The sequence below is a fragment of the Vicugna pacos genome, chromosome 31 (genome assembly GCF_048564905.1).
Source record: "Vicugna pacos chromosome 31, VicPac4, whole genome shotgun sequence".
In the NCBI taxonomy this organism is placed as follows: domain Eukaryota; kingdom Metazoa; phylum Chordata; class Mammalia; order Artiodactyla; family Camelidae; genus Vicugna; species Vicugna pacos.
This window is the reverse complement of record NC_133017.1, coordinates 10,938,860-10,948,641: the sequence shown is the minus strand read 5'-3', so window position 1 is coordinate 10,948,641 and position 9,782 is coordinate 10,938,860. Positions and strand designations below refer to the sequence as shown.

Below are 9,782 nucleotides of genomic sequence, written 5' to 3'. Positions count from 1 at the left end.
AGGGGAAATAAAGGAAAATTCAGCAACTGGAAACAAAAGGGAACTTCCCCCCACTTTTATCAAGAACATCTACATGCACCCCACAGCTAAAATCATACTTGCGCGAAAGGTCAGGAACAAGGTGAGGGGATCTAGTCTAAATAGCACTGCGAGTTTCAGAAAGATTGGTTTTGATTTGTATGCAGTTTGGCCCTGATTTAGGCGTGTAGGTTAAAACCAGTTTCCATTATCCAGAATCTCACAGGGATGATCTGGAAATTATATACGTCACCTGAGACAAAATGAGCACAGCTGTCCCCTGAGTGTACGCAGAGGAAGCAGCTTGTCGCAGTGGGAGCTGGAAAGGGGGCTGTACCCTCAGAGGGGTCATCGGAGAGGCAATGCTTTCCCGTCTCATTGGTGAATTGTACAACTTAAGAGGAGTTTTGTCAAAACCTCTCATTTTTATTTGCTTCAGAGTATATTTTTGCTTTCTGATTTCTGTAAGTAAATCACAGTAGCCAAGTCAGAAATCAACAAGTGGGGCGACGTCCCACTCAAAAGCTTTGGCACAGCAGGAGCGAAGAAGCAGCCTGCAGACGGGAGAAATCTGATACGGAGTTGATATCGGGAACTCAAACAACTCAATAGCATAAAACAAACAGTCTGATTGAAAAATGGGCAAAGGGCCTGAATAGACATTTTTCCCAAGCATAAATACAAATAGCCAAGAAGTACGTGATAAGATGTTCAGCATCACTAATCATGAGGGAAATGCAACTCAGAACCACAGGGAGGTGCCACCTCACACGTGTCAGAATGGCCGTTACCCAGAAGATAAGAGAGAACCAGTGCTGGTGAGGATGTGCAGAAGAGGGAACCCGTGTGCCCTGCTGGTGGGAATGTACATTGGTGCACCCTCTATGGAACACATTATGGAGGTTCCTCAAAAAACTTAAAATAGAGCCACCATAGGATTCAGCAGTTCCAGTTTTGAGTGTTCATCCAAAGAAATGAAGTCGCTATCTTGAAGTGCCATCTCCACCCTCATGTTCCTTACAGCACCGTTCACAATAGCTGAGACCAGGAGACCACTTAGGTGTCCATCCACAAAGCAGTGAATAAAGGAAATGTGCTAGACACACAAGGGAATGTCATTCAGCCATAAAAGGAGGAAAGCTTGCTGTCTGTGACAACATGGTTGAATCTGGAAGGTATTATGCTAAGTGAAATAAGGCAGAGAAATACAGATGTTGTGTGATCTCACTTATATGTCGCATCCCAAAAAGCTGAATTCACAGAAATAGCGAGGGGCCGGAAGGGTGGAGGAAATGGGGACCTGACAGTCAAAGGGGCCAAGCTTCCAGGTATGAGAGGAATACGTCCTGGAGTGTGAGGGGCAGCACAGGTTCTGTAGTAAACAGCACTTGAAGGTTGCTGAGAGTCCATGGTGAACGTCTCACCATATTAACAGAAGTGTTCATTGTGTGCGAAGAAGGACCTGTGAACTAACCTTACTGTGTTCATCATTCAGCAGAACATGCGTGTATCAAATCATCACATTGTGCACCATAAACTCACACAATGTTATTTCTCAATTTTGTCTCCACAAAGCTGGGGAAAACCCACAATGGCCAAGGGAAACATTAGCAATTCTCTCCTTTAATTGTACTCTGCCGGGGGTGGGCAGGCTTTTAAGGCATTTCGAGCTGTATTTTGCTCTGGCATGCAAGAATTGACATTCTGCCAGAAAACCTCCTGAAGTTCTTCAGCTCAGACCCTGACAAGCAGAAAATTCCCAGGGTCAAAATGAGTCAATATTCTGACACCAAAATTTCAATGACAAGAAAATTGAAACTAAAGTGAAGAAAAAAATTTTTTTCAGTGAATAGATTTCTCTGATCTATAGTTTTAAAGCAAAAATTACTCTCTTAAAAAAATTAATCTAACTTTTTGTTACGTTGTCTCTATATTTCTAGTGATGACTGATGTTTTAAAAGGCGTGGAATCATTGCGGACTCCTAAGTCGACTTCAGATCATGTTCAAAGTCATTTATTGTTTTCTCTCTGGGATTCTGCTGGTGGACACACACACACACGCAGAGCAGATCTGTCATAAGGGCAGCCTTGTCTTCAAAGTGAGGAGCTTTGCTTTCTTAACCAAAGTCTTCACATATTTTATGCAGACGTTTCCTTTCTGTTGTCAGTGTTTATCTTCGTACTCACCAGAAGTTTCCTTAAAACAGATTGTACTAAGAAAAATAAATGGATCTTTAACACTCCCCATCACATCTTAAGGATGAAATCGTTGTTAGAAGAACACAGCAGGTTCCCCCCTTCTCTGTGTATTCCTTTCCTAAACTCTGATCTCATCCACTTGTAATCACCTGCACCCAGGCTCTGCACTCCGGGAGTTCACCGACCAGGTGGTAAGAGACACGAAGGATGAGCCCAGTGGAAGTGGGGTCAAGGGTGGGAGAGTCTGGAAGCAGAGGGCCGGGCTTGCACTGTGAGCTTGGAGGGCAAAGGAGGGTTCTAGGAGGAAGGCTCACTTGAAGGGATTCTTGAAGGAGGAAAATTTGGATGCCAAGTAGGTGGAATTAGAAAACAGCCTTCCAGGCGGGGGACCCCAAGCCAGTTTGCGGGGATGTGGAGAAGCAGATCCCCTGGGGGAGCGGCAGGAACTTTGATTTGGCTGCACGAGGAAGTAGCAGAGGAAACAGGCTAGAAAACAACCAGAGCCAAAAGGCTGTTTATCCCAGATCAGGTGTTTTGGTTTGGGATTTCATTCAGTAGTGATGAGATGTTTAAGAATTTAAGGCAAAAGCGTGTCGAGATCGGATTTGCAATTGCGATAGGGAAATCTCGTCACCACTGTTGCCCTTTTCTGTTATTTTTCTCATTCTGCTTCTTTTCCCAGCTTTTCATGTTAAGCTGTGTTGGCCTCTGTTAGACATCAGCTCTTTACACCCACATTACAGTCTTAGAACAGGCAGAGTGGGATGGTGACAGTGAGAGGCACTGGAAACCTCCTGGCTTACCAAATCCCTGGAGCGCTCCCTCCAGCACCTGGGCGTCCATCACAGGATTGAAATTGGGGGCGGGGAAGATGGTCCCCTGCACCTGGTAAGGGGAGTCAGAGAGAGGGGCTGCAGTAATTCACACCAGCGTTCAACAATTTTTTCCAGATAAAAACAAAAGTATATTCTATGTTTTTAAATGACTCTAAGATACACAATTCTGTTAAACAGATGTGTTAATTGCATGTTCATTGCAGAGAACGGACTTGGTTGAATTCCTTTTAGTCCATTGGCCTCTCCTATGCTGGCATCTCTTATGCATCTAGGAAACTGAGAAACTAGGACTAACAATGTAAAAGTGTAAAAGTCAAATAAATACCCATCTTCTTAATAAACAGTGAGCATTTTCTCAGGAATTAGACCATTTATAGGGACTGAAAAGAAGTGTGCTGTGGAGATTCCTGCCGCTGACATGAATTAGAAGATGCACTTCCCATCACGGCTTTTTTTTTTTTTAAACATATCAGGGGCCCGAAAATCGTATTAGATAAAATTGAAATATTAGAATTTGGGTTATGGGGCTTGTAGAAATCTGGGTGGTTTAGGCAGGGTGAAGATTTTTTCGGCAGAAGCTTGAGGCTACATAGGAAAACATAAAACCCTGACTGACACTCATTTGCATACTCCTTCTTGCCAGTAATAAAACGGCAGAACATGCGAGTTAGGCTTTGAGTCCACACGGTCTCTCATTCCAGCAGAACCAGCCAGCACTGGGCTCTGTAGGGTGGCACTTAGCCAGGAGCTGCCAGTTAAGGTTTATAAAGATGAGGAGCTCTCCAGTTTGTTGTCAGTGCCCAGAAATACCGGGAAAATGCCTTCCCATAGCAGACGGGTCTCCCGGGCCTTGAGAACGCAGAAGTTCTCCAAGCTCTTCTGCAGCAGTAACATCTCAGCTGAAGAGGAAGTTTCCTGGAGCCCATTTGGTAACAGTGGAAAATTCCGCTTGTCTCATTGATGCATTAATTAGTGAGACAAAGACTGGACCATAATTTCTAGTCCAAGAAATAGGCATATGCCAAAACCAAAATAGTTATGAAAAGATTTTGGGGAGATTAAAACACTGTTCACTTGAGTTAAAACTAAGAATTGAACTCAGTTTGGATTCCACTTGACTAATGAGAAACACGAAGTTGTCTACATCGTACTATGCCAGTGCCTGCGTTTGCAAACGAATGTCCAGTTTGCTTCTGATACCTCCAGCTTGTTGGCAGTGATCTAGGCCCCACGTTCCCTTGAGCCCACCCTCAGCTCTTGAAGCTACTGGTGGGGACACATGTGAGTTTCCTCTCTTGTTCACGCACCAGCTCCCCTGGGTGAGGCTCTCTGAGGAAAACAGACTTTGGTTCTTCTTTTATTTCCTGAATTAAGTGCAGAGAGCAGATTCTAAAGCACATCCCCAGACTGAGTTCTCTTCACCTCAGTCATTTTCTTTTGACTCTAATCCTGGAGGAATTTAAAATTTAAACTTTAGAAAGAAGTGCTGTACCTTTAAATGTGAACTTTTTTTTTTCTTTTCTGCTATTTGTCACTGCCTTTTACCAAATCCTTTGTGTCTGTGTAGTTTGTTCTCAGTTTTTTCATCGGGAAAATTAAAGGTTTTCTGAGGCATGGGGAAGATATACTTTCTTTCCCCTGTTTCAGGAGTTGGAAGACTTGTTTGGACAAGTCTTGTGGGGACAGTACCATTTATTGCCTTGTGACCTTAATCTGGCTGAGTGCTCTCAGCCAAAGGGCTGCTTTGAAACAGAAAAGAAAATGTATTTGAAAAAATTGGGACATAGTGTTAAATATGTGTAATTATCTAGGCCGTTTTCAGCACTGAGTGTGCAAGTGTCCCCACAAAACAAAACGTTTCATTACTGGCCAGACTAGGATCCCTCAGAATTTTCTGCTGGAGTAAGTGCTATAAAATGAAACTGTCTTGTGAAAAAAAAATAAGAAAAAGGAAGAAAAAAAAAAGCTCTGCCAGTTATATATAAGGAAAGCTAGAAATGCCTACAGTGATTTATCAGACACAATCTGTAGGTGGAATTTAAAAGTCCGCAGTTTTTTCTTAATCCTCATACAGGCTACGAGTGCAGTGTATTTTTATGATATGCAAAAATGTTTTCTTTTTTCTCGTTGACAGCTCTTAATCTCCTTTGGCACCTAAAATGATCTCTTTATTAACTGGCCTTAAAATCATACATTAAAAATGTTTTGGAAATAAATTCAACACTAAAAGTAAAAAAAAAAAATTGGGAATTTTTAGTAATCCAAAAAACACAACTTTCGAGTAAATGTTTGTCATTCAAGCCGATTTATATAGCTAATTAAATCATTATATTCACTTTATGTCAATTATTATGCTTCAGTTAAGCTCACGTCAGCAACATTATTCCACATGAGGCACATACTTAGTGTTCCTTTTGTTTACTTTCTCGTTGGAGTGCTGCCTTTGTCTTTTAATGATCCTATTTTTCCAGTTTTCCTGGGATATAATTGACGTGTACCATTGTGTAAGTTTACGGTGCACAACACGATAATGTGATATGCATAGTATATATTGTGAAATGATCTCCACGGTAAGGTTAGTTCACACCCATCGCCTCACACGGTTCCCTTTTTTTTTTTTGTGAGGACATCTGAGACCTACTCTAAGTAACTTTCATGTGTATAACACAGCATTGTTGGCTGCAGTCACCGTGCTGAACATCACACCCAGGACCATTCACCTCACAACTGGGAGTTTGTACCCTTCACTGACATCCCCGGATTCCACCCCAACCTCCCACCAGCCCCTGACAACCACCAGTCTGCCACCAGTTTTGACTGATCTGACCAGTTAAGCTATAAAAACAGTTCAACTAATAGTTTTAACTTTGTCCCCTGAATTAAACAATTGTTTGAAAAAATTGTTTGATTAATTGCTTTGGGCTATAAAACTTTCTTCAAGTGCTTATGATATCCTTGTGGATTTATATTAATCTATTTTAAGGTAATCTGACCTTTCCGGTGGAGTTTTTTTTCAAATATTTGTGCTCAACCACATTCTAAGAGGTCCTTCCACCGGACATCAGTCTCTCTGATGGCATCAGTCTACGCTAAGAACTTCTTTCCCAAACTCCCTGGCACATACTGCGTTTTAATTTATCACTAGTACCTTATGTTCTGGGGAATTTGACTCTGTCGGTATATTACTGTTTTGTAATATGCTGCTGAACCAAGTAGTTATTCTGTGGCCGTAGTTCGTATCCTTCTAATTATATTTTACATCCCTTGTCTGCAGAAGGAACATCAAAACCAGACGTGATTTTCTGTGTAGTGAGACTTCTTTTTACAATGTTCTCATTTACTGGTGATGTCACTTAAGTTAAATGATTTCTTTAAAAAATTCATTCATGAAATTTTTGGCTGAATGACCCGGCTTTACATATAATTAATGTGATGAAACTTGTTTTTAAACAAATACAGGACATGTATGAATTAAGCAGATTCCCGAAATCACTACTTGGGTCATATTTGTTGTTTGTATTAGGAAAACTGAAGAGAGACAGTGCAGACAAATGGGGTTTGCCTGTAGTGGAGGGTGTAGGGGTGGAGACAGGGTCCTGAGTTGTTGGCACAGCTTCCCACCCTGCGTGTGAGCAGGTGAGGGCCCCGCTTGAAGCGACTCAGCTGAGACACAGAGGTGGAGGTGAGGAGTGAGCTGGTGGCCAAGGGACATACCATGTTTCTAAGCAAGAGAGTGATACCGTCTGAGCTGAGTGCCAGTCTCCACCACGTAAAGGAAGAAACAAAAAGGGTGTCACAGGCTGGAGGGGCGACTTCCTCAGGAGCCCCTCGCAGGTAAAGGCAGAACTGAACTGCAGCAAGTGGCATGTTCGCAGTGAATACCGGTTGCTTTCAGTGGAATGTAGTTTAACTCACTGGTGTTTGAGGTCTGTTCTCAGCTAACCTAGTCCAGCCGCTCAGCCCTTTCAGAGAGCGAGAGGTACTGTGTCAGGAGTCTCTCAGCAGGCACACCCTTTAAAGCAAGCCCTTTTTTATGTACACGTTCCTAATTGTTTCATGTCTTAGAGCAAACTGGAAATTGTGAAAAATCATGTATATATGGTAAAATGATTCTTTTTGCCTTGAAAATGGACAGATTCAGAAGCAGTATTGCTTGTCTGAGGCAAAGTCAGTTCCAGTGCCGGTCGTTTCAACTTGAATTCTTACCACAAGGACTCAAAGTATAGTCTTTGTTTCTAGTCATTTGTGAATTTAGATTTTGACAGAAGAATTAAAAATACTCCCTTTTTGAAAGACAGAATAAACTGTCTCATAAACTCACTGTGCAGAAGATCACAAGTATTTCGTAGATTTAAAATTGGTTCTAGAATTTGCCCCTTGAGTAAATAATGAATGGATTTCTTTAACTAATAGAAAAATTTCAAAGTTATTATCTGGAACTGAAAAGAGACAGAAAAATCACATACATGTTGCTCATGAAGTTAATAAAATTATCCTCAGTGTCTCATACCAGTAGGAACATCAGTAAAGGCCTCACATTTCACTTTTTCGTGGCCAATCTGGGGCTGGGGTCCGTATACCCCTGTTCCTCCAAATTCAACTCTCATGCAGCATTTTAGTCCTTTCCCCATCTTTTGGTGTTTGAGTCACACTCAGGGACAACCTGAGAGGCTCAAGACTGTAGACTTTGAAGTAACAGCCTCGCGAGCGGGCAGTTTGGTGCCGCAAGCATGTAGGTTTCAACGGGTAACTCAGTGTGATTGAGATGGTTAGATCTCTAGTGAATGTAGGATTTGGGGAGCCCTGGGAGGAAGCCCTGCCGAAGTCTTGGCCTCCCTCTCTGTGGGGCATGCTCTCACCTTGGGGCACCGGTTTGTGGTTCTCCTTTGGCTCAGGTCCTAGTGCCCTCGACCCTCCTGAAGGACTTCAGTCGCCCCAGCCAGCTCTACTCCTGTCTGACAACAGCTGTTCTGAACGGGTTTCAGGGCTGTAAGCACAGCCAGCTCTAAGGGATGGTTACCAGATGTGTTAACCCATCCTCTCTCCTGCCCTTCCATCCAGGCCTGCCCATCCTCTGCCCACAGCGCCTTCCATGTGGTCCCCTTGTTTCAGCCTCTGCTGCTACTTCCTCACACACTCCTTTCCCACCTCCCTGTTCTCACAGCCAGGATGACCCTTCCAAAGGTGAGACATGGCACATGTCTTTCTATGCCTAAAACCCTCCATGCCCAGAGCAGTGCTTCTCAGTGTGTTTCCTTCTCTGGCTCCCAGAGTGGATGGTCTTCACATGGAAGAGACAGCCGTGGGACCACCGAGGTTATGAACACACCCCGGTGGGCCAGCCTTGAGGACATCCCACTGCTGTCCATGCAGCAGAACACACTGAAACACACCTGCATGGGAATCTCATATTCAGGGCAAAGCAGGGAGTAGAGAGACATTCAGACCTTGGCTCGTCAGTCTTGACGGGGACATTTTCAGTGCACACTGCCACTCACTCCTGTGACTGAGAACAGAGGACCTGGGATTCAGTCCAGATGTTTTCGCGGTGTGAACAGTTCTCTCCGTGACTGTCCTTCAATGTCTGTGCGGCTCATGTCTTAACTTTCCCTCTCCTGAACCTCTCCACTCCCACACAACAGCACACAGCCCTGTCCTCCAGCCAAAAGGGACCTCTGAGGCCTTGTCCCCTCTGTTCTGTCTCTTTGGAACCTCCTCCCTGTCCCCACCTCCACTCACACCGCCATCTCCTGACTCCACCTGGATTCTGGTGAACGTCTATTCAAGGATGCACTGTGACCTTCAGCCCCAGCGCTGTCTCGTGCAGGCAGTCCTTCCTGATGCCTCTCCTGGAACTGTCCGCTCTCTCCCTGGTGCCTCTGATGTGTCCTGAGCCAGAGCTGTAGGACCTCTTGCTAGAGCATCAGCCACACAGCAGAGAATACTCGGTCCTCATTCTGCCTGGTTTCTGAGAGTGATGAGTCTTAGCAACTAGACTTCCTTTGATTTGATGGGATTGAACCTTACTGTGAGTGGTTGTGCAGGTTTGGAGACTGACCTGTTCTCATGAATCAAGGAGGAATACTTGGGTCACTCTAAGTGAAGTCAGCCAGAAAGGGAAAGAAAAATACCATATCAGATCACTCATATGTGGAATCTTAAAAAAAAAAAATAAATACAAAACAGAAACAGACTCACAGACATAGAATACAAACTTGTGGTTGCCAAGGGGGTGGGGGATGGGAAGGGATTGACTGGGATTTTAAAATGCAGAGTAGATAAACAAGATTACACTGTATAGCACAGGGAAATATATACAAGATCTTGTGGTAGCTCACAGCAAAAAAAAAAAAAGGGACAATGAATATATATATGTTCACATATAACTGAAAAAGTGTGCTCTACACCAGAATTTGACACAACATTGTAAAATGACTATTACTCAATAAAAAAAGGTAAAAAAAATTAAAAATTAAAAAAAGGAAGAATACTTGGATTCCAGGAGGCAGTCTGGGAAGAGAGACGACAAGTAACCAGAGTGGACAGTGAGGCAGAGCTGCTCTCATCCCCGACCCAGACTCTGGACCCGGCTCGAATTCCCCGTCTTGTGGAGACTTGCCGGGTTTTGTCCAGTATCACTTTCTGCTTAACTGTGCGTCTCTATCAAACGTGGCCTTGCGTTTTTTCGCATTTGCCTTTTCCTCTAAATTTTAAATTCCTGGAGGGCAA

At 43.6% G+C, this 9,782-nt stretch overlaps 1 protein-coding gene across 1 annotated transcript in view; it reads right to left on the bottom strand.

The window, feature by feature from the left end:
* ANXA10 (annexin A10) overlaps positions 1 to 3,107 on the bottom strand; it is a 31,549-nt gene extending 28,442 nt beyond the window's left edge. Inside the window, exon 1 of the mRNA XM_072952447.1 lies at positions 3,021 to 3,107. Coding sequence (XP_072808548.1) covers positions 3,021 to 3,060 — 40 coding nt within the window. The 5' untranslated portion in view covers positions 3,061 to 3,107. The remainder of the gene's footprint in view (positions 1 to 3,020) is intronic.
* Between the last annotated feature and the right edge of the window lie 6,675 nt (positions 3,108 to 9,782).